This window comes from Melanerpes formicivorus, unplaced genomic scaffold, assembly GCF_026170545.1.
Source record: "Melanerpes formicivorus ecotype bairdi unplaced genomic scaffold, bMelFor1.0.p_v2 SCAF_40, whole genome shotgun sequence".
NCBI classification, from domain to species: domain Eukaryota; kingdom Metazoa; phylum Chordata; class Aves; order Piciformes; family Picidae; genus Melanerpes; species Melanerpes formicivorus.
In genome coordinates this window covers 1,720,380-1,744,087 of record NW_027142392.1, presented here as the reverse complement: position 1 = coordinate 1,744,087, position 23,708 = coordinate 1,720,380, and the positions used below count along the sequence as shown (strand labels likewise).

The following is a 23,708-nucleotide window of genomic DNA, read 5'->3' as shown; positions in this document are numbered from 1 at the left end:
TGAAATGTTGTGGGAAGGCTGGCTTAATCATTCAGAAAAGAGAGCAGACTTTGGGTTTTGATGTCTTCTGTGTGAAGATGATTAACCAAACACTTCAAGAAACATTGGCAAATCATGTGCATGTTGGTTTAGTATGTACTTCAGAAATTACTGAGGTCTGGAGGTATTTTTAATGAAAATGGCATAATAAATAAGGCTCATTTGTCAGACAATCTTTGTCAACAGCTTGCATTTGAAAAAAAAAACCAAAACCACAAACATTTTGAGAGACAACTGTGAGAGGTGGGTAACTGTGACCTCTGCACCAGACCTAGGGAAAGGGGAAGACAAAATGAAGAAAGAAATCAGCCCTCCTGCAGTGACATGGGCATTAATTGAACAGCCTGGATCTATTTTTCCACCATCAATATATAAACCAGACAGTGACAACCTGTGAACATGTGAATATACCATTGCTATTGACTTTTACCCCATGAAAAAAGTACTTATTCTTTTCAAGAGATGTAGAGGAAAATGGGGGAGGCAACTGACTGAAAAGGAAGCTCACCACATATTTTAAGGGTTGCTGAGTGCCCAAACTGGTAGCTGAAACGTTCTAACTTTCTGCCAGTCAGGTTGTGGAATCAATTCTGTCCCGAAGGTCAAAGCTCAGGAAACACAGTGAACAAAACTCACAACTTCCAACTTGAAAGACACAGTGGTTCAGACCGGTCCTGAACAGCACAATTTTCATCCAAGCACAAAATAAATTCGTCTGGAAAAGCAGATTTCTGTCATATGCCATCATGTAAAAGGTGTATAATACAACCAAGCTTGTACACAGACTATTATTTTTTTCCAGTGGCTTGGTTAAAGTAGGTTTCAATCAACACAGAAGCATGATCAATGGTGGAACAGCTTTTAACCATGAAACAACTCTTCCATCATCTGCAAATCATGTCAGCACTCCCTATATATTTTCACCTTCAGAAAACATGAAGTCCTACAGACTACAACAATTCTAGTTCTACATAAAACACATCTCTACTTATAAAAAGTTGCATGCATTTTAAGTTGCATTTATTTACTTCATAAATGTCAATTTGTATTTAAGTTCAAGGATGCATTTACCATGTGTTAAGAATAATTCATAATAATTCAAATATTAATTCACTACTATTTTTGAACTGTAAATTAAGTATGAGGAGTGTTTTAAATGGTTATAATAGGCACAACTACAGGCTGGGTAGAGAATAGACAGCAGTCCTGAAGAGAAGGACTTGGGTGTGCCTGGTAATGAGAAGCACAAGATGAGCCAGCAATGTGTACTTGTAGCTCAGAAAGCCAGATGTGTCCTGGACTGCATCAAAAGCAGCGTGGGCAGCAGGTCAAGGGAGGGGATTCTGCCCCTCTACTCCACTCTGGCAAGACCCCACCTGGAGTATTGTGCTCAGCTCTGGAGGCCCCGATACAAGAAAGATATGGAACTGGTAGAGTGGGTCCAGAGCAGGGCCACAAAGATGATCGGGGGCTGGAGCACCTCTCCTGTTTAGTGTTCCAAACTAGTTTTGATGGGGTCTTGAGCAACTTGGTATAGTAGAAGGTGTCCCTACCTATGGCAGGAGGGCTGGAACTAGGGATCTTTAATGTTCCTTCCAACCCAAACCATTCTATGATGATTCTAGGAGGATGATGTCATTTCCTGTTTTATTTCAGTGCCTTTTCTGAGTCTTGCTCCCCATGAATGCACACGTATCTTTTGATATCCAGCAATCTTCCAACTCTTTAATTTGTGTGTTCAGTCACCTACAGCTGGCTTTTAAAACAATTCAATCTTACACTAAAGGGCAGCTTAAGTACAGATGCAATTTATTTTGTTTCACTGTTCATCCTAAAGTACATTAATTTCTACTATGGCAAAAGCATTTCCAAAATCTCCCTAGCTGCAGTGTAATGAGGATTTTTAACTTCTGGCAAAGTTCCCTGATTTCATAAAACCCCACTGAGATTGTCACTCTCTTGTGTGTGCTCTCTGCCTACCTCAGATAAAATTTTCTAGACTTTCAGTGAAATGCTTTGGAGATTTATGCAAAGTAAGCTTTTCATTTGGGTGTGTGGTTGCCAGAGTAAGGAGAGGCAATGACAACATTCCTACAAATCCAACAAAAACTGGCATTCTGGGAATAGTACACTAGGACGAGCATTACAGGGGCAGAAATGGGTAAATCACAGCTGATTAGACCACAGGGGGTTTTCAGCCAAACTGCTTTTCTTTTTCAGTATCTAAGGGCAGAGTCTTCTGGAGCAAATCATAAATATTAACTTCCCAGGTTTTCTGTAAGATGTCCAACTTCTCCCTCTGGCTGAGAGGATAAATTGCCACAGTGTACATGATTATCTCAAGCTCTCATGTGTCAGTGTCTCCTGCCTCACAACCATGTACTCAATACCTGGTCACATTCACTTTGATGATATTATCCAGAGACTCAGCTGCGAAGATAAATGATTGCAATAACCTAGACATGTCTGTAAGACAAGCCTAAAATTCCCCTGTGATGCAGAATGAAAGGTTGTATCACTGCCAAAATAAAACGCCAAAGTACTGCAATTTTTATAGTCAACAGGGAATGACAACATTTATTTTGAGTGCCAAGTACTGAGTTCTCTTTGCTGGTAAAATGAGGTCAAGTACTATCTAACAGCTCTGGTCAAAAGCTGATACCTCAGCTGATCATTTAAAGTTCTCCTAGCACGTAGGACTTTCCCTTTTAATTTTCTTTCGTAATTGTTTTAGCCTCCAGTATCAAGGTCTTCATTATCAACTGTCATGTTCGGCTGAGGCTATCATCGCTGGTATCTTCAGTGACTGCAGTTTCTCTAGATTTATGAAAGCAAGCAATACAGAACCCAGCTCCCTTGCTGGACACAACCCGGCGTCAGCGAGGGCTCGGCCGCGCAGGCGGCTCAGCGGCCGCCCAGAACCAGCCTCAACGGCTGCCCCGCGGCGGGCAAGCAACGACTTGGCCGGCAGCCGCCACGGCGCTCCCACATACCCAGCCTCCCACACCGAGGCTGAGCCGGGACCGCGCGGGAAGGCGGGGAGGCGCTGCTTTGCGGCGGGGTTGTCGTGACAGCTTTGCGTCTTAGCCGTAAAGCACGGAGCGTGGCGGTTGGGGAAAGTTTTTAAGTGCAGAAGTGGTTCGTGTGGGAGACCCACGGTATGGCAGGGGGCCGCTCCATCCCCGGCGAGCTCAGCCTCATGGATAAGGGCGTCAAGAGGTGAGGAATTTGTCGTAAGGGGCAGGCGGGGCAGGGTCGCCGCTGCAGCGGGCTCAGGGCCCTGGGCCCAAGGTGTGGGGTGATGAGAGGCCGCGGCCGTGGCGGGGCTGAGGACCGTGCTGGGTAGAGGGGCCCGGGAATGCAGGTGCCCGGCTGTGGAGCTGCCTGGCTGATGGCAGATACCTTTCCTTCGCAGCTTGCTGGAGGTCTCCCTGAGCTCGGACCTGCAGACGCTCAACCTGCACAGTAACTGCATCGCCAGAATCGAAGGGCTTAGCCACCTGCATTATTTGCAGCATTTAGATCTGTCATCAAACCAAATCCACCGGATAGAAGGGCTCAGTTCCTTGGCTAATCTGCGAACACTAAGCTTATCCTGTAACCTGATAACAAAAGTGGAGGGTCTGCAATGTTTATTTCTGTCCTTCAGGCAAATCATAAATCTCCTCCAAGAGTTGTGTTAAAGCTTTTTTGTTTGTTTTCCTGGAAAGTATGCATGTAGTTGAGGTTATACAAAGTTAGTATGAGCTACCAACCATCTTACTGTCTAAATTTTTTAAAGAGTAGATATAGTCTCTGTAAGCTTTATTGTAGAAAAAAATGCTTTAAAAACTGGTTTTTCTGTTATTGTCATAGAATCACACAATGGTGAGGGTTGGAAGAGACCTCTAGAGATCATCTAGCCTAACCTCCTTGCTAAAGATCTTTCACCTAGATGAGATTGCCCAGAAACACATCCGGGTGGGTTTGGAATCTCTCCAGAGAAGGAGATTCCACAATCTCTCTGGACAGCCTGCTCCAGTGCTCTGGCACCTTCCCACTACAGAAGTTTCTCCTTCAGTTCAAATAAAACCTTTCTTTATTGTGCTTTGCCCTCTCACTGGTAACCACTGGAAAGTGCCCAGCCCCATCCTCATGACCTTTAGATATTTATATGCATTTAGAAGATCCCTTTGCTTTTCCAGGCTAAACTCATCATTTTTAGTTATTATTTTGAAAGGACTATTTTGCTAATTTTGATTTGATGAAACTGAGCATTCTTCTCAAAATCTCTTTCTTTTTTTTCCTCCCCCTCATTTTCTTTAGGGCTGGAAAAACTCTTTAATTTAACTGTAGTGAATTTGTCGTATAATCGCATACGTGATCTCTCTGGTAAGTGATTTTTGGCTTGTGCATTGCTGTAAGAAGCATTTGCCTTCCTTTAATGTTGAAAATTGCAACAAACTCTTTTTTTCAGAAGTTTCAAGTAATTTAGCTATTTGACTGAATAAAGCTACTAAAGGTGGCAGTTGCTTCCACTCTTAGCTTTCAAGCTTCTAACATGAAAGACTGTCCTGAACTGGAATTTATTCTCCTGTATTTGGTGAGGCCAATTTGTTCATGAAGTGGTACAGCAAATACTTCAAACTTACTTCCAAAGTAAAAATGGAATAGTCTGGAAAGGCATCTCCAAAAGATTACTATATTTCCTTTTTATAGGACAAAGATGCATCTTTGGATGTTATGTGGAAGGTCTAACTCTATTTGTTGAAGTGGTCAGTGTTGTTTCTAAGAGTCAAGCTGTAGAATCAAGGGAGTTTGTAACTGAAAATCTAATAACAAGAAAATAGTAACAATTGTATTGATAAACTGAGTTATAAAAAGGAACCTCGAGCAAAACTATTATTTTTCCATGTTTCTCAGCAGTTAGAATCTAATCTATTTCTTTGAGGTTAGCTCTCATAACTAGCTCGAGCATTGTACTGCATGGTAGTGTACCATAGCTCGTGAATATCTGTAGATGGGGATATAGAACAGAAGGTGCTGGATGATTTCCAATTGTGATCAGTATTTTTCAGCAAGATGCCATTTGTTCTAACCCCCATAGGATTGTAACAGAAGTTACTGGTTTGTATTTTTTCTGCCATTTTCAGGATTTCAGTGCCTTCATGGAACCAGTTACAGGATTAGCTGTATTGACCTGCACAGCAACTGTGTGAACAGTATTAATCACTTACTAGACTGCACAAAGGGGCTGCTCTGTTTGACAAGTCTGACACTGGAAAAAAATGGAAAAGGCAACCCAGTTTGCCACACAGCAGGTATGGAGCTCATGTTGGGTAGGTACTTTGTGCTCATTAGCCCAGTGCTAATCCCTAAGCTGTGAGACAGCTTTTGAACCTTTTAAGTCATTTGCAAACTGGCCATCCTGCATAAGTCTAAATTCTGTCAAAATTAATTGGGTTTCCATTAATCTTCCCTGCCTCCAGGCATATACTCAAAATTGTACTTCATTGTATGTTTTGATAAGCCTCAGCTTTCCATATTTAGGTTGAGGTAGAAAAAAGAGTGATGGGAAGAGAAAGTATTGCAGAAATAGGAGGAAAGGAGTATTACTATTATAAGGTGGGTGGGTGGAGAATTTGGAGAATGAATGCAGAGAGATTGATCTATATAGAATAGAAAGAGGCCAGGTGTGGAAAGTAGTCTGTTTCCTGCTGATAGAGACCACAAGAGGAAGATCAGTGCTATTAGCCTTTCCTCCTTTTCCCACAGCTTCAGCATGTGGTGATGCTGTGATGCCCTGAAGTCACTTTGGCATTTTCATCAGAATACCAGGGGTTCACTGGACAGTGTGGGGACAAGCTGGAGGGTTATGTGTGGAAACATCCCCTTCAGGTGCCTTGTCTGGGGCTTGGGTTTAGGGGTTGGGGTTTTGTGACGTTTAAATCTCGCACCCTGAGTTCAGACAAGCTAAATAGTAGCATTCTGTATTGTTGCAGGTTGTGTTTTTCTCCCTTTGTGTATAAGAGAAGGGGAAATATACAGGGAGGTACAAGGGGAGGATTGATACTTTTGGGACAACTTAATTTCATTACAAAGATCAGAGAGTAGGAATAACAACAATGGAAAATAATAAACATCCCATGAACATGTAACTGATACAGGGGCAACTGCAGTTCTTAAAAACCTGGGGAATAACTGAGGGAAGCCAAATAAGGTCTTAGGTAATGTTTTCAAAAGCACACATAAAAAAGTTTTACAGATGCTTTCAGGCACTACAGGAGCAGCAACAGGAGTATTGAAGTCATCTGGATAGCTTAGTAAATCCCACTAGGTCTCTCCTGTAAGTGTTTACAGACCTCTCCATATGTCCCTTTCGGGTGGCACTTTGTTTTGAAGCTGCAGTGTTCAAAAACCCAAATTCTGTTAATTCAAAGAAATTTCATTTTAATGCCTTATGGTTTCCTACTGCCTTAACTGCATCCTTTTTTAGTGAATGAAATACCTAAGCCCTTTCAGGACTTGCCTTTCCACTGCATTTGTCTGTCCTTCCACTTGACAGAGCAGTTTTGGTGCAGTACAATGATATTAAAAGGCTGTCTGTATGACTGCAGTGGTGGGAAATCCTTGTGCAGACCAGGTCTAGGCAGGCAGCTTCCCAGCTGATTTGTTTTGTAATGTCTGTTGAAAGCCTTGTCTGTGGGGAAATGTGAGACACTTGTAGATAACTCACTACTTTTTTTCTTCTCTTAAAAATCCAACGAATAATATAATGAGACAAGGTACCTCAAATACAAGAGACATCTCCTTGGGAGAATAATTCAATTTAAATGTGTTTTTTTCCTCAAGGTTATAGAGAAACTGTTCTTCAGACATTGCCCCAGCTAACAGCTCTAGATGGGAGAAATATTTCCGGTGAACCAGTGGATCCAGCGGAAGAAAACTCCTCAGATCTGCAATGTTTAGAAGACATTATGGACTGTTTGGTTTCATCTAGGCGTCCCTCACCCAGAGATCAGGTATCAGAGTTTGGGTACTGATTTTAAAATGGATAAATCCTATTTTTTGCATTGCTTGCAACACACTCACATTGCAAGGCTTGTCTTTCCTCTTGACAGAACATCGTTACCTTCCCGGTGGTGACACCCCACATTGACCAGGCACTGGCTCATTTTCGTCAGCGTCAAAGAACAGCAGTAGAAAATGGCAGCTCCTCTACAGACCTTGTCTCTTCTTCAGAACCAGAGAAGGCTGAGCTTGACAAAATATACAGTGAAATGAGGATTAAGAAAATAGAAGATCAGATTTCACAGATACTGCAAAAGGTGACTGTTTTTTCCTCTGTGATTTCACAACAAGTTTTGTTTGGAAAATGAAGTATGCCTTCTGATGATGCAGAAGTTGGCTGGAACATTTCTGCTGGCATGTATGTGCTGACTTCGTGCTTATGTGTTCTTAGTAATTTTGAGAAACTGCAAATAAAACAATCCCAAGTCTTTAAAAGTGAAGATTTCACTTTGAATCACAAAAACTTTCATACTAAATGAAAACCATACTGTAAGAGACTTGGAGAACTATCTGTTCGTGTTGTATTTGGTTGTGGTTTTTATTAACCCTCAAGCTACCAATAGAGGAACTTATCCAGGGTAAAATATGAAATGCAGCGAAATAGCTGGATTATAGAGTTGATGAATATTAACTATGCTAATAGGCCATGTGGATCTGATCAGTTTGTCAGGTATGTGTTTTGTAACAGCTTGTGGTGTAACTTGTGTGCTTGCAAGGCTTTCTTTTTCTAAGTGCTGCATTCTACACTTTGCACCAAGCTTCTATGCCCAAGGATATTAGCAGACTTCATGCTCTTCTGTTGGCCTTATTTTATCTTTAAAACAGCAAAATGTTTTAGGAAAGGAGGAAAGGGTTGTTTGGATGCAGTTATTTACTCTTCTATCAAAATTATTTTGTGTGAGCTTTTTAAAACTAGCACCTGCCTAAGCATTAGAAATGAGCCAATTGGAAATTGTGGAATGTCTAGATAAAACTTAGATCTGTTTTTAGGTATCTGATGCCTCAAGAAGTGAAGCCCCTCCGAATGCTCTAAAAGCTAAGAGAGACATAGATCCAACTTCTGAGAGTGAAAATGAGAGTGGGAAGGAGAACAGAAAGATCACAAAGGGAAGCAAGATCCCTACGTACCGCAGAACTGCCTTAGCTGCTAAGTGTCCTGCAAATCGTCTTAGGAACAAAACAGCTGACAGGTACCCCAATGTTTGCCATAAAAAGCCAAAATTAATTAAGCTGAGTATTGTCAAAGTGAATGTAGTTTGACTTGAAACACTTTGCTGAAAGCAGTAGGTTGGGTAAATTTGCTCTGTTAATAATGCTTTAAAAGTTATTAGCTACAGAGACTTCACTCAGTAATTTCTCTATATGAGCGTTTTCTGTCTTTAGGTGGAAAAGGAAGTTGCAGTGAAGTCTCTAAAACAAACACTTTCAGAATTCTAACAGCTTATATTTTCATCTTTGTTTTAAATTGTGGCAACAGAAGAATTCTCCACAGACAAAACTGAGTAAAAAAATAAAAGATCCATGTTGTCAGACCAATGGCCAAGAATATAACTGTCCCTAGTTTGTGACAAAACTGAGGATGTCCTAGTAATTTGTTTGATTGGTGCAATAAATATTGTAAGTGATGAATAGAAGGTGATGTGAGCAACACTAAAGGCTTAGAAAAGAGTGGCTGGAAAGCAGCCTAGTGGAAAAGGATCTGGAGGTGCTGGGTGGATGGCCATCTGAACATGAGCCAGTAGTGTGCCCATGTAGTCAAGAAGGCCAATGGCATCCTGGTCTGTATCAAAACCAGTGTGTCCAGCAGGAGAGCAGAAGTGATTTTGCCCCTGTATTCAGCCCTGGTAAGGCCACAGCCTGAGTATTGTGTTCAGTTCTGGGTTCTGCAGTATAGGAAAGACTGAGCTCCTGGAGTATGCCCAGAGAAGAGAAATGAGGCTGGTGAGGGTGGAGGGCATCATACAAGGAGCAGCTGAGGGAGCTGAAGTAGAAAAGGCTGTGGGGAGATCTTCCTGCTCTTTACAGCTATCTGAAAAGAGGTTGGAGTGAGACTGGTGTTGGTCTCTTCCCCCAAGTTACTAGCAACAAGTTGAGAGGAAAAGGGTTTGAGTTGTGCCAGGAGATTCTTAGATTGGACACTAGGAAAAAACTTCTTTATTGGGTGGTGAGGCATTGGAACAGGCTACTCAGGGAGGTGGTGGAGTCTGTGCCTCTCTAAAATTGTTTTATAGTTATATGATCATAAAATCTTTCTCAGGTAGCATCTACCAGTATTACATAATCTTTTTACAGCTGAAGATGTGAAGTTAGCTGTTTGCTTCATGACCTGCTTACAAATTGTTTTATAGGAGACTTTGAACTCTGTGTAATTCAGCTTCTACACCAACTGTAAAATGTTCTCTGAACCCCATTACTGTTTGAACTCTGCATATTTTTAAATGTACCTTGATGTCCTGCTATTACAGGGAAGAGAAGTGTTCCTCCAAGAGTCCACGCTCCAGTCAGAGAGATTGTCACCTCAGTTCATCATCGGACGCACGAGACTTGGAAGTAGTGGGAAGAAAAGCTGAAATGCTAACTGGAAGACAGAGCAATGTAGAAAAAGTAGAAGGAATTAACTCACATGCTACAGAGGAATCAACATACCGAGTATGTTTCACACCATGTAAAGTTAAATATGAGTACATCTTCACCTGAAGCCGAGCATGCGTCTCCTGGTGAGACGTCAAAACTGGGGATGACAAAAGTAATTGCATGTAGATAGAACCAAAAAATGGTGGAGTTCTTGTAGTGTCAGCTGAAATAGAATTTATTTCCCTTTATGGCTCCTTTTGGCCTTTGCACTTTCCTCTGTGGTCCATGAGAAAGAAGTTCTACTCTATAGTTTTGAATGTTGTTTGACGTTTCTGGCTACGTTTGAATGTTTCCTAGTAAATTGATCCTTACCACATTCTTGCTAAGGCACTGATTCAAGAACTGGATCAAGAGAAAGAAAGGAGGTGGAAAGCAGAGCAAGCAGAGAAGAAATTAATAGAGCATGTCAGAGAGCTACAGAAACATGCAAAAGAAGAAAAGAATATTCAGAGCATGGCTGTATACACTACAGACAGGTAGGGAGACAGAATGCTGTGCTCTAAGAGCTTGGGTTTTTATAATTCAAGACAATTCAATTTATAGGCTTAAGAAATGAGACTAGCTTTAAACAATGTGTTTGGAAAACAATGCAGCAAGAAGTAGTTCTCAAATTTCTCTTGGTACTATCTAAAGAAATTACTTTCTGCAACTCTGTAGCTTTCTTCCTGTTCTTGTCTCAGAACAGTATCAGTCTGTCACCCCCACTTCTAGCCATTGCTTTCCAAGCAATCTATCATAACTGTGCTTTCAGCTCAAGCTTTAGTAGCTGTCTCATACCTTACTTGCAGCTTCTCACTCCCAGTCTCTCCACCTCTACATACAGTTTTATTTCCTGCACAGTGCAATTAAGCAAAGAGGGTTCTGGAAGGCCAGAGTGGACAGCAGGCAACAGGTTGTGCAAGTTCCTGTAGACTGTTGCCATCATCCTTCTAAGTTCTGAGCAGCATCCTTTGTTAACAAAGCTCTCCCTCCTAACAAAGCATTGTTTGTTGTCAGCTGCACTGGGAGATGTCTGCTCTGTTTCTTTCTTCTTAACTTGCATTTATCAAAGGCATTTTCTGTCTTGTAAGAAAGAAACAAGCCACACTCCTTTGGAGTTACCATCCATGACTGCCAGTGATTACTTCCCTTTTTGTCTTTTTGTATTAGGTTCAATTCTCTCCTTTATTTGTTACTATCTTGGGTAAGAGGCTTATTCTGTTCCTTTTCTTTTGAAACAGATATGAAAATTATTAGAATATTTATAGATATTTAAAGTTTTCTGAAGGAAACTGTTAAATTACAATTGATACTATGTGTTTTCTTTGTACTATGCTGTGCAAAGAAAAATAATGCTGGAGTGTCATTTCCCAGGGATCAGTGCTGGGCCCCATCCTCTTTAACGTCTTTATTGATGATCTGGATGAGGGCATTGAGTCGATCATCAGTAAATTTGCTGATGACACCAAGCTGGGGGCAGGAGTTGATCTGCTGGAGGGTAGAGAGGCTCTGCAGAGGGACCTCGACAGGCTGGACAGATGGGCAGAATCCAACGGCATGAGATTTAACACATCCAAGTGCCGGGCTCTGCACATTGGCCACAACAACCCCATGCAGTGCTACAGGCTGGGGTCAGAGTGGCTGAAAGCGGCCAGGCAGAGAGGGACCTGGGGGTACTGGTTGATGGTAGGATGAACATGAGCCTGCAGTGTGCCCAGGCGGCCAGGAGGGCCAATGACATCCTGGCCTGCATTAAAAACAGTGTGGCCAGCAGGAGCAGGGAGGTCATCCTGCCCCTGTACACTGCACTGGTTAGGCCACACCTCGAGTACTGTGTCCAGTTCTGGGCCCCTCAGTTTAGGAAGGATGTTGACTTGCTGGAGAAGAGCAACAAGAGAGAAGGGCAACAAAGTTGGTGAGGGGCTTGGAACACAAGCCCTATGAGGAAAGACTGAGGGAGCTGGGGTTGCTTAGTCTGGAGAAGAGGAGACTCAGGGGTGACCTTATTGCTGTCTACAACTACCTGAAGGGAGGTTGTAGACAGGCAGAGGTTGGTCTCTTCTCCCAGGCAGCCAGCACCAGAACAAGAGGACACAGTCTCAGGCTGCGCCAGGGGAGGTTCAGGCTGGAGGTCAGGAAGAAGTTTTACACAGAGAGAGTGATTGCCCATTGGAATGGGCTGCCCGGGGAGGTGGTGGAGTCGCCATCACTGGAGGTGTTCAGGAGGAGACTTGACAGGATGCTTGGTTGCATGGGTTAATTGATTAGGTGGTGTTGGATGATAGGTTGGACGTGATGATCTTGAAGGTCTCTTCCAACCTGGTCTGGTCTGGTCTATTCTATTCTATTCTCTATGAGGTTGTCTCCAGCTTAGTTGCTTTTATATGAAGCTCCATGTAGTAATGCTACATGTGACTTCAGTAAGATTTTACATGTTTTTAGTTTTACATGACAGTAAAACTCAGCAAAGAACAAGATACAGTGCTGCAACACTTACTGATGCCCTTTTCTTGATGTATTTGGCATCCAACTAAATACTAAAATGTTTGTAATCCAACTGTTACATTTTTTTCCCTCAGGTTAAAGGAATTGATACTGAAAGAGAGAGATGCTAAAGCAGGGCTGCAAGCAGATGTTGAGAAGTTGAAAGGTGAAACAGAAAGACTTACTAATGAGTTAAATGAGGCAAGAAATAAAGAAGCAGCACATAAGAAGGTCATACAAGCTTTAGAAGAAACACTGTCCAAGACTGAGACACAGAGATTGCATCAGCGAGCAATTGAGGTAAGCATTCTTCAGGACCAAATAATGCTATGGCAATAGAATGGCTGCTACAGCCCTGGGTATTTTGAATCACTAGAGTTTAGAAGAAAGCCTTGAGTCTGAGCTCTCCAAAATAAGGGCTGGGGATTTTTTTCTGCATAGTAGTGGCAACAAGTATCCAGCAGATCAAGAGAGGTGAATCTCTCTCCTCTACCCTGCTCTTGTGAGACCCCACCTGGAGTACTCTGTCTAGTTCTCATGCCCCAAACATAAGAGGGACATGGAGCTGCTGGAGTGGGTCCAGAGGACAGCCACAACGATGTAGGAGGGCTGAAGCACCTCCCCTATGGGGACAGGCTGAGCGAGTTGGTGCTGTTCAGCCTGGAGAGGAGAAGGCTCTAGGGACACCTTAGAGCAGCCTTCCAGTACCTGCAGGGGGCCTACAAGAAATCTGGGAAGGGACCTTGTAACAAGGGCTTGTAGTGACAGGACAAGAGGGAATGGTTTTAAGCTTGAGAAAGATGGATTATAGTCAATATTAGGAAGATATTCTTTACAATGAGGGTGGTGAGGCACTGGAACAAGCTGGAACACAGGAGGTTCCATCTCAGCATGAGGAGACACTTTACAGTGAGGGTAACAGAGCACTGGAACAGGCTGCCCAGAGAGTCTCCTTCTCTAGAGACTTTCAGAACCCACCTGGATGCGTTCCTGTGTGGCATGCCCTAGGTGATCCTGCTTTGACAAGGGAGTTGGACCCAATGATCTCTAAAGGTCCCTTCCAACCCCTACCATCTGTGATTCTGCCAAGAAACTTGTTTGTCTTCTGCAGGACACTTTCAGGTTCTGTGTAAATTAAGTGAATTCCCTTAGTTCTTCATGAAAGTTGTGGGATTTGTGTTGTAGTGAGTTGAGCTAAGACTTCATTTTAAGCATCTGAAATTTCTGCATGTGTAACAAGATATGTGAAGCAAAAAAGAACAAAAAAAACAAAACAAAAACCACCCCAAAAATTACCTACAAATCCTCAAACTCCTTCCTTTGTCCTGGGCCAGATGATACAATAAAGTTCCATATACTGTTCTGAAAAATCCTGGCAGCTGTGGTGTGTGCTGTAAACATGACAGCCCAGGTATCAAACTTTGATAAAGCTCCTGTTGCTTTGTGGTCTCTTAAAAGACATGAGGAATAAATCACAGTTCAGAAAATCTTGTTCATCTTCTACACAGATGAAACAGGTGCAAGAAGCAGAGCTGAAAGCATCAGCAAATGAAAGAGAAGTACAGTTACTGCGAATATCCTTTCGACAACAGAAGGAGAAGGTAAAACAACTACATGAACTTCTTATACTGAGAGAGCAAGAGCAAAGGTATGAGATCTCTTTTCACAAGCTAACACTAACACATGCTGGTGTTGCAAATGTATATTGTCACAATGTGTTCTGCAGAGTGGGGGTGGGTTTGAGTTTAGTTTTAATGAGAAAATGGTGTTTGTAAGAATGCAGGTGTCTTTCAGTTTTCTTGCTCACTTAAGGACTTCTTCAGATTTTGTAGATTCCTGACTCCAAAGTCTATGTAGGCAGCTCTGTTTTTCCAGCCTGTCACATGTTCTTCACAGAGAGTTGTTAGCTGTTGGAATGGGCTGCCCAGGGAGGTGGTGAAGTCACCATCCCTGGAGGTGTTCAAGAGGGGATTGGTCGTGGCACTTGGTGCCGTGGTTTAGTAGTCATGAGGTCTTGGGTGACAGGTTGGACTTGATGATCTTTGAGGTCTTTTCCAACCTTATTGATTCTATGATAGGTTCATGTCTTATTATATGGATGGATTTTGATTTTAAATGCTTGGTCTTCAATGCAGAAAATAATCAGAGAAAAATAAAATCACATTTGAATTATTATCTGAAGATCTGCCTATGCCACAATAGCACAAAGTGTTCCAAAATAAAGTCAGCTTCTACAGGATCTTGCTTTAGGATGGCTTGTCTGGCTGTTTTCCTCTTTCCTCTCAGAATTTCTGGGAGAATATAGGAATGTGAGTTTAATCCCATTTAGCTAATAAATATGTGTACAAAGTAAAGCAATGAGGCATGTGGGATATACTTGTATGGGGGGGATTTCAATAAAATAAACTAAATTTTAGAAGGATGAATGTATTCAAATAACAAGATAAATGCAGGCTTGGATGGGAACAATCCAGTAGCTCTGTTTTGAGAGATAATAATTAGAAGTTCTGAAATCTCCAGAAGATGTCATGTGAAGGACAGAGGATACAGAATAGGCATAAAACATAGGGTGCTTTTGCTTCAACATTTTCCTATTGGGATGCTTCCAGACAGGAAGGAGGCTTATCCTGTAGAACCCCTCTAGGTCCCCATCACTGCTGCTTTTCAGGTTTTGGGTCTAAGTGAGAATCAAGAGGTGTTGGGGGAGGGTGAAGAGAATGACTCCAAAAGAGGGTATCTGGCTGTACAGTGCTTTTCCTTGATCCCCGTGTTCTTCCAGATTTACCAGTAATCAGCACACTTTTCTTCATCCAAGGGCAATTGTCCTAGAAGATTGAGATCTGTCTATGAAATTAAGGACTTTATCCCATTTGTTACATAATTTATGATCCTTTTTAGGAAATAACTAAGGAAATTGATTGAGAAGGCACTGTGAGGTACTGCTGGTCTTCTTTCAAGTGTATGTTTTGTAACTTCAGGAAAGAGCTTGAAGCCCGAGTTGCTTTAAATGGACCTGAATTTCAAGATGCTGTGTCAAAAGAAGTGGCTAAAGAGCAGCAGAGACATGAACAGCGTGTTAAAGAACTTCAGGAGACCATTAATACGTTAAACCAGAAGTACAAAGAGTTAGAAGATGAATTTCGTTTAGCGTTAACTGTTGAAGGAAAAAGGTTTAAAGAGGTAAGGCTAGCAGAACATTTCACAGAATCACAGAAACATTCAGGTTGGAAAAGATCCTCAGATCACAAGTCTATCCTACTCTACAAGGTTCACCCCTAAACCATAGCCCCAAGCACCACATCCATCCCCCTCTACTCAGCTCTGGTGAGACCCCACCTGGAGTACTGCGTCCAGTTCTGGAGCCCCTTTTACAAGAGGGATATGGAGGTGCTGGAACGTGTCCAGAGAAGGGCTACAAGGATGATCAGAGGGCTGGAGCACCTCTCCTACGAGGACAGACTGAAGGAGTTGGGGCTGTTCAGTCTGGAGAAGAGAAGGCTCCCAGGTGACCTAATTGTGGCCTTCCAGTATCTGAGGGGGGCCTACAGGAAGGCTGGGGAGGGACTTCATAGGATATCAGGTAGTGATAGGACTAGGGCGAATGGAATGAAGCTGGAGGTGGGGAGATTCAGACTGGACGTGAGGAGGAGGTTCTTCACCATGAGAGTGGTGAAGCCCTGGAATGGGTTGTCCAGGGAGGTGGTTGGGGTGCCGTCCCTGGGGGTGTTTAAGAGCAGGCTGGATGAGGCTCTGGCCAGGCTGATCTAGTGTGGGGTGTCCCTGCCCATGGCAGGGGGGTTGGAACTAGATGATGCTTGTGGTCCCTTCCAACCCTGATTGATACTATGACCTTTAAACACATCCAGGGTTGGCAATTCAACCACCTCCATAGTGTCTCAATAATAAAAGTTCTTTACTCTTTGACATTTCAAAATTGGTTTGTCGATGTGCACGTTGAAATTCAAATCCAAAACGTGGTTACTAAATTCCTTAGATAACTTACTTCTGTGGCTACTTATCACATTATTTTATAAGGAAATAACATTTCAAATGCTTCCCCCTCCCTTATCCTTGGTTTTCTTCATTTTAAATCAGTTGGATGCATTGGAGAAGAGGGAAAGGGAAAGGAAGAGTGAGAGAGAGTGATTGAGAGAGTGATTGCCCATTGGAATGGGCTGCCCGGGGAGGTGGTGGAGTCGCCATCACTGGAGGTGTTCAGGAGGAGACTTGATAGGGTGCTTGTTTGCATGGTTTAATTGATTAGGTGGTGTTGGATGATAGGTTGGACACAATGATCTTGAGGGTCTCTTCCAACCTGGTTTATTCTATCCTATTTAAAACAACAGGAAAAGACTGGCTTTTTTCACCCTTCAAATCCTTCTCTTGATAGGAAAACAATTGTTCTTCCAGATTTTAGTGTCAGTCTTAACAATGAGATCATGTCAAGGCCTTTCTTTTCTTTTCCTAAGCTATGGTTTTTCTGCTCATTCAGATCCACCTGTTCATTGTTTGGTTTGGTTTGGTTTTTTCCTTTACAAATGTATTGCTGAGCAGAAACAAGCTTTTTTGAGTTGAAGTATCACTAACAAACTGGTACAAAATAAGTTTCTTATATTCACTAGTTTCACCTGCTGTTGAAGTTTTGTTTCTTCCTGTATTTGAAATTCAGATGCCTTTTGGGTGTATGTAGAGACACTTTTTACAAACACTAGCATTTTTCAATTTTTCTCTTGTAAAACCTCAGGTAAAAGAGGGTTTTGAGAATGCTGCTGCTGATCTGGCTGAACATAAACAAGCTCTCTCGGAGCTGGAACGAAAGGAAAAAGAGATGGCAAGTCTGATCCAAGACCTGACAAGTCTAGTGAAAGAACAGAAAGCAAAGATTGCAGAATTAACAAAGTCAAATGAAGAAGCTACAGCAAACCTAAAGGTACTTGTTTCAAAATGTTCCAACTAGATCTATTAATTTTAGGGTGATACTTCGTCTATAAAAGTAACGTTTCCGTACAAGGTAAGTTGACTGAGAGATGAGCTCTCAATGTGCACTTGCAGCCCGCAAAGCCAATCAGATCCTGGGCTGCATCAGGAGAAGTGTGGCTAGCAGGTCGAGGGAGGTGATCCTCCCCCTCTACTCAGCCCTGGTGAGACCCCACCTGGAGTACTGTGTCCAGTTCTGGAGCCCCTATTACAAGAGGGATATGGACATGCTGGAATGTGTCCAGAGAAGGGCCACAAGGATGATCAGAGGGCTGGAGCACCTCTCCTATGAGGACAGACTGAAGGAGTTGGGGTTGTTCAGTCTGGAGAAGAGAAGGCTCCCAGGTGACCTAATTGTGGCCTTCCAGTATCTGAAGGGAGCCTGCAGGAAGGCTGGGGAAGGACTTCTCAGGATCTCAGGTAGTGATAGGACTAGGGGGAATGGAATGAAGCTGGAGGTGGGGAGATTCAGGCTAGATGTGAGGAGGAGGTTCTTCACCATGAGAGTGGTGAAACCCTGGAATGGGTTGTCCAGGGAGGTGGTCGAGGCCCTGTCCCTGGGGGTGTTTAAGAGCAGGCTGGATGAGGCTCTGTCCAGCCTGATCTAGTGTGGGGTGTCCCTGCCCATGGCAGGGGGGTTGGAACTAGATGATCCGTGTGGTCCCTTCCAACCCTGAATGAAACTATGAAACTATGTGCATTTCCTCTTGTATTAAAACCTAATACTCCCCATCACCATTTATTCCTGCATCTTGCCCTTCCATTTCTCACACATAGTGCTCCTCATGTAGCAAAATCCAAACTCCTTTATGTCTCCTTCAGAGGTGCCCTCTTTACTTTGTGGGCACTAGCAGGTTGTATAGAATGGAATCTCAAAACTGAGATTTTAAACCTGTGTTAATAGCCCTGTGCCCATGTAAATTCAAAGTAATGGGATATGGTTCTGCAGTGCTCACTGTACCTGAAGGAAAATACACTTCATTTTGCAATTTGTTGTTGTTAGCAGCTTAATATCTCTGAGTTGCATAAAATGAGCACTATTTGTCATTACCTATTGATTGTCTACTATTAATGTTAAATGCTGTGGCACAATTGCTTTATTTTACACCACTGATCACCACATCCATTAATCATTTTTTTTTCAATCTTAGGAATGTAGCCTGTTGTAGTTGGTAGAGAGTAATAAGGTCTCCCCTAAGCCTCCTCTTCTCCAGGCTAAACAATCCCAGCTCCCTCAGCCTCTCCTCGTAGGGCTTGTGCTCGAGACCTCTCACCAGCCTCATTGCCCTTCTCTGGACGCGTTCAAGTGTCTCAGTGTCCTTCGTAATTTGAGGGGCCCAGAGCTGGACACAGTACTCAAGGTGTGGCCTAACAGTGCTGTGTACAGGGGCACAATGACTTCCCTGTTCCTGCTGGCCCCACTGTTTCTCATGCAGGCCAGGATGCCATTGGCATTCTTAGCCACCTGGGCACACTGCTGGCTCATGTTCAGCCAGCTGTCAATCAGTACCCCTAGGTCCCTTTCTGGTTGGCTGCTCTCCAGCCACTGCAATCTCAGCCTGTAATGTTACAATTTTAAAGAGGTTTTTTATCATGGCATTGCTAATATCAGGTGGCTGTTTAGAAATCAGCTTCTCTGGGATTGAAGTATGTTTGACGCAAACATTTGTGTTTCATTACTGGGAAGAGGCACAGATAGAACCCTTTGTGCCAGGAGAATATTCCATGGTTAATTAATTGGCAGTGGGTGAATAATTACTTTCCTATCAGCTTTAGTATTGACTTGAAATTTTGAATGTTTGTCTCAAAGGATCTTCTTTTCTCCTGTTCTTCATACATGCAGTGTCGAACTGGAGAACTTGAAACTGTGATTGAGGAGGACAAACAGAAAGCTGTTCAAGTTGAGCTTCTGAAAAAGGAAAATGGAAAACTGCTTTCTCAGCTGACTGCCCAGGAATCAGTGATTGATGGGTTAAAAATGGAAAGAAAAATATGGGGGCAGGAGCTGGCAGAACAGGGTAAAACAATTATTGTATGTTTTTTTCCTTTTGCAGAAAAGAGCATAGGGTTCACACTTTCAAATAAACACTCCCATGCAGTTGTAATCATGACTGTGCCTCTGGATGCATTGTTGGCCCTACCCAGTTGTAAAGGTAGATCTTCTGTCATATGCAGGCCATTATAGGAATTAGAACAGCAGTTGTGGGAGTTACTGGAGAGCGGCCAGGCAGAAAGGGACCAGTTCTGGGCCCCTCAGTTTAGGAAAGAGGTTGAGTTGCTGGAACGTGTTCATAGCAGGGCAACAAAGCTGGGGAGGTGTTTGGAGCACAAGCTCTATGAGGAGAGGCTGAGGGAGCTGGGGTTGCCTAGCCTGGAGAAGAGGAGGCTCAGGGGAGACCTTATTGCTGTCTACAACTACCTGAAGGAAGGTTGTAGCCAGGTGGGGGCTGGTCTCTTCTCCCAGACAACCAGCACCAGAACAAGAGGACACAGTTTCAAGCTGCACCAGGGGAGGTTTAGGCTGGATGTTAGGAAGAAGTTTTTCATAGAAAGAGTGGCCATTGGAATGTGCTGCCCAGGGAGGTGGTGGAGTCACCATCCGTGGAGGTGTTTAGGAAGAGACTGGATGGGGTGCTTGGCGCCATGGTTGAGTTGATTAGATAGTGTTGGATGATAGGTTGGACTCGATCTCAAAGGCCTTTTCCAACCTGGTTAATTCTATTCTTTTTTTTACTTGCAAATACAGTTTGTTTCCCCCAAATATCAAAATACCATAATGTTATACAAAAAACTTCTATGCAACTTGAAAAATGAGGATTGTTGCAGAGTGTCATGTAATGCTACAGGTCTAATGAGAAAATTTCAGTTATATATTGCTTTTAGAAAAGCATTCAGTGCTGGCCTCTTGGTTTGTTTTTTTCCCCTGATTGACATGACTCAGCATCAGATTGTGGATTCTTGGAGACTGGCTGAGTCTGTAAGACTGTAGACTTTTATCACAGAGATTTTCAAAGGCTAAAACACAGACCTTCATTTCCTCCTCAGTGTTACGTACCTACAGATTAAAGCCCCAATGTGTTTCCAGGGGGTGAAACAGTGATACTTGTTTTTTAAGGTGATTCTTACCTTTATCAGGGACACAGTCTCAAGCTGTGCCAGGGGAAGTTTAGGCTCAAGGTGAGGAGAAAGTTCTTCACTGAGAGAGTCATTAGTCATTGGAATGTGCTGCCCGGGGAGGTGGTGGAGTCACCATCCCTGGAGGTGTTCAAGAGGAGATTGGACGTGGCACTTGGTGCCATGGTCTGGTCATGAGGTCTGTGGTGACAGGTTGAACTTGATGATCCTTGAGGTCTCTTCCAACCTTGGTGGTACTGTGATAGTGTGATCTGCCTGCCTCCTCCAACATTATACATCTTTAAGTTATCTGTAAAATGAGTGTTGCAGTGTAAACATCCTGTTTTATCTAGGAGCTCACCTTGCTCAAGATCGGGGAAAACTAGAGGCAAAAATTGAAGTTCTGACGAATGAGATTGAGGTGCTAAAGAAGCAGAAGGAACAGGACAGTGATACCATAAAAATTAAAAACAAAATAATGGATGACCAGACAGAAACCATTAGAAGACTAAAAGAAGTAAGTGGCATGTCTGACAATTTCTGTGTTTGGCTAATATTAGGTCTGCAGTAAAAGTTGTTGTAAAAGCTATAATGAAAGAGTTTACCAGTAAGCATAATCAGATAGTTTACTAGATAATCAGATAGTTTACCAGAAGCATAATCAGGCTGATTTCACTGGGAGAAGACAACAGCCTTCTATTAACTTGATGTACAGAGATCATACTTGGAATCTTTCACTGGACAACATTTCTGTAAAACCTTTTTGCATTGCTTCAAGGTATTCTTGATAATGATTTTGAGAGAGGAAAACTAACATGGTTTTTCCCTGTGTGTTTAGAAGAGAGAAAAAAGAAATCTTTAAACTTTGTTTCAGGCTTGATTTACAATGTAATCTTTTTCCTTTGCTCTTGTAAATCAATATTTTAACAGCGGAGCTACTGTGTTTTGTTCTATTAATTGTATTGATCTTATCCAGAGACTTAAGTTTATTCATCAGAGCAAATTTTACAGCATGTTTTGTCAGTCAAGATTATAAGCTGTATAAGCCATGTAACAATGTGAGCTCAGTGATTTGTGTAGGTAGAGCAAGTTGTTGTATTAGAGTTCTAAATAACTTCTTTCTTAACTTTCCATTTCAGTTTTGTGTTTTGATGTTGTGGGTTTCTTTTATCTGACTTCTTGCAGATGAAAATTATTTAACTGGCCATCACTTTACTAGGTCTTCTTCATGTAAGAAGTTCGGAAGACGAACTTTCAAATGTCTATCTCAGCTTGGTACTAGCATAGACTGAACAGGTATTCTTAAAGGGTAAGGAGAAAGTCAAACTGGAGTTTGTGTTCTAAAATTTTTATCTTCTGAAGGGCTTACAAGAAAAAGATAAACAAATCAGGAAACAGCGGGAAGAAAATCTGGAAGCTCGGAAGTGTCTTCAAGTACAGTTGGATGAAAAGTCTGCTGAATTGGAAAAGCTGCTAGGAAAAATAGAAAGGCAAAATGAAAGAAAAGAGGAATTAAAGCAGCTGCTGGAAGAAAAAGAAGTAGAACTTGACGATGTTAAGAATGCACACAGGTGATACATATAAGTGGCAATAATTCTTTGGGATCATAACAGTATGCAGCACTGCTCTGAAGTTATTCTCTGTTCAGAGAGTACTTGCTTGCTATTAAAACCCACAGAAATGTGGAAAAATTGAAACATGGAAAAAAATTCTTTCTGCCCTCCTAAGAAGTGGTGTCTCCATTCATTGTAAATATGTGCATTTTATTGCAGTGCGCTGAAAAAGAGGTGGCAAGGTAAAGGCGAGCTACTGAGCCAGCTGGAAGTGCAGGTTAAACAAATGAAGGAGAGCTTTGACATCAAAGAGAAGAAGCTGATTGAAGAGAGGAATAAAAGTCTTCAAACTCAGAGGTGAATGCTGTAGTAGATTATTTTGTGCCTGCTCAGTTAGTGTGGAGTTGCCCTGTTAATAGGAGTACAAAGATGCTTGATTGTATGGTGACAGAAAGTGTAATGCCTTCAGAGTACCGTGTGAGCCCAGCTGATACAGACTGTGTGCGTAGAATTCTCGCTATGCAGGTGACTTTATTCATGGAACTATCAGTCAGGAACAGCATTAATCATTTAAACTGCTTAGCTACATTCCCTTTTTTTGAGAATTCTGGAGTCTACACTCCTTCCTCCCTAGGAAGCCCATCTGCCTCAGGGTGAGGAAACTGTGTCACACTTACATGACAGGGACTCTTCTAGAGTCGTCACACATGCCGGCTGCAGTCAAACCGTGAAGATGTTTGTGCACAAGATCCATTCTGGGTTTCTAGCAGGGCTTCTTTCAGCACGAACCTGTAAAGCTTCTAGCTCAGAGCCAGGATGCACGGAAAAAGTTGGTTGCAAATCACAGGTCAGTCCAAGCAACTGTGGCTGGCATTTGGGCATACAAGAGAGACCACAGTGCTTTAGTAACATCTGTGCAAGGTGATAAAAATACCTTGGGACCTGTGTAGGAAATCGAGGACAGCTCCTCAGTACTTACCACAACAATACTAGTAAATATTTCAGTCTGAAACAGACAGTCTGTTAGTAAGTTACCTGTCCTTCTCTTCCTATACAAGTAGCAACAGATTTTCAATGTCTTTTATTGTTCCTCTTCTAGTGTCTTCTTTTTTTAGCAGTTAATAGTAAATATGAGGTGATACAGAAACAGATACTCATAACCTAGAAAGTAGTCAAGAACTTGGATGATACTTGGGGTTTTTGTATGCTTCTGGCATTATGGCCTGCTGCCTGTGACGAGCTTAGATTGTTTGTATGATGTTCTTTGGCCCTTGTTCTTATTTTTCTTTCTTCTCCCACCTATTTGTAAGAAAATATAAGCCAGTTAGTAAGACTGCACATTTATCTAGCAGTGATAGCCACACTGTTGCTGAAGGAATTAGACTGGTATGACTAAGATGTTTTGCTTTATATTTTTTAATTAAACACTTCAATTATACTTTTCTATTAAGGAAGGTCATTAAAGAAATTAAAATACTTGGATGGTTAAGTTTGGGGGGTGGGAAATGGCAACAAACAGAAAAGTCAAAGAAACAAAAACCCCACCTCAAATAGTCAGTAGCACCAGGTTATGGAATTGTTGGAACCTGAGTAGTGAAACTGAAATTTTGTCCCAAGTAATTCTGGTTTGTTTCAAAATGTTGGTGTAAATAAGTTGTACAGTGGAATAACTTGCCTTGCTTTCTGTTACTATGTATTGTAGAATTATCCCCAAAAAGCAGAATTCACTTGGGGTCAAGAAAATGCTTCACTGCTGTGAAAGCAAATGCTTCTCTGTTTCTGTGGGACACAGGCTTACAGACCATTTGCAGTTCCTTCTCAGGAAGCAAAAGCATAAGAAGTAGATGTTTGAAAACAAGTGGTGTTCTTATCTGTGTT

The 23,708-nt window shown here is 42.3% G+C and overlaps 1 protein-coding gene across 2 annotated transcripts in view; it reads left to right on the top strand.

Annotated features, from left to right (window-relative positions):
- Window positions 1-3,127: 3,127 nt before the first annotated feature.
- LRRCC1 (leucine rich repeat and coiled-coil centrosomal protein 1) overlaps window positions 3,128-23,708 on the top strand; it is a 32,468-nt gene continuing 11,887 nt past the window's right edge. For both annotated transcript variants that reach the window (XR_010989746.1, XM_068158533.1), the window contains exons 1-17: window positions 3,128-3,258; window positions 3,455-3,660; window positions 4,345-4,410; window positions 5,172-5,339; window positions 6,871-7,040; window positions 7,140-7,346; window positions 8,080-8,279; window positions 9,555-9,738; window positions 10,051-10,199; window positions 12,282-12,486; window positions 13,695-13,834; window positions 15,165-15,366; window positions 16,931-17,116; window positions 19,007-19,181; window positions 20,631-20,794; window positions 21,640-21,848; window positions 22,050-22,187. Coding sequence is in view for 1 of the 2 variants with exons in the window: in XM_068158533.1 (XP_068014634.1) it covers window positions 3,200-3,258; window positions 3,455-3,660; window positions 4,345-4,410; window positions 5,172-5,339; window positions 6,871-7,040; window positions 7,140-7,346; window positions 8,080-8,279; window positions 9,555-9,738; window positions 10,051-10,199; window positions 12,282-12,486; window positions 13,695-13,834; window positions 15,165-15,366; window positions 16,931-17,116; window positions 19,007-19,181; window positions 20,631-20,794; window positions 21,640-21,848; window positions 22,050-22,187 (2,828 nt within the window). In the remaining variant the exon portion in view is untranslated. The remainder of the gene's footprint in view (window positions 3,259-3,454; window positions 3,661-4,344; window positions 4,411-5,171; window positions 5,340-6,870; window positions 7,041-7,139; window positions 7,347-8,079; window positions 8,280-9,554; window positions 9,739-10,050; window positions 10,200-12,281; window positions 12,487-13,694; window positions 13,835-15,164; window positions 15,367-16,930; window positions 17,117-19,006; window positions 19,182-20,630; window positions 20,795-21,639; window positions 21,849-22,049; window positions 22,188-23,708) is intronic.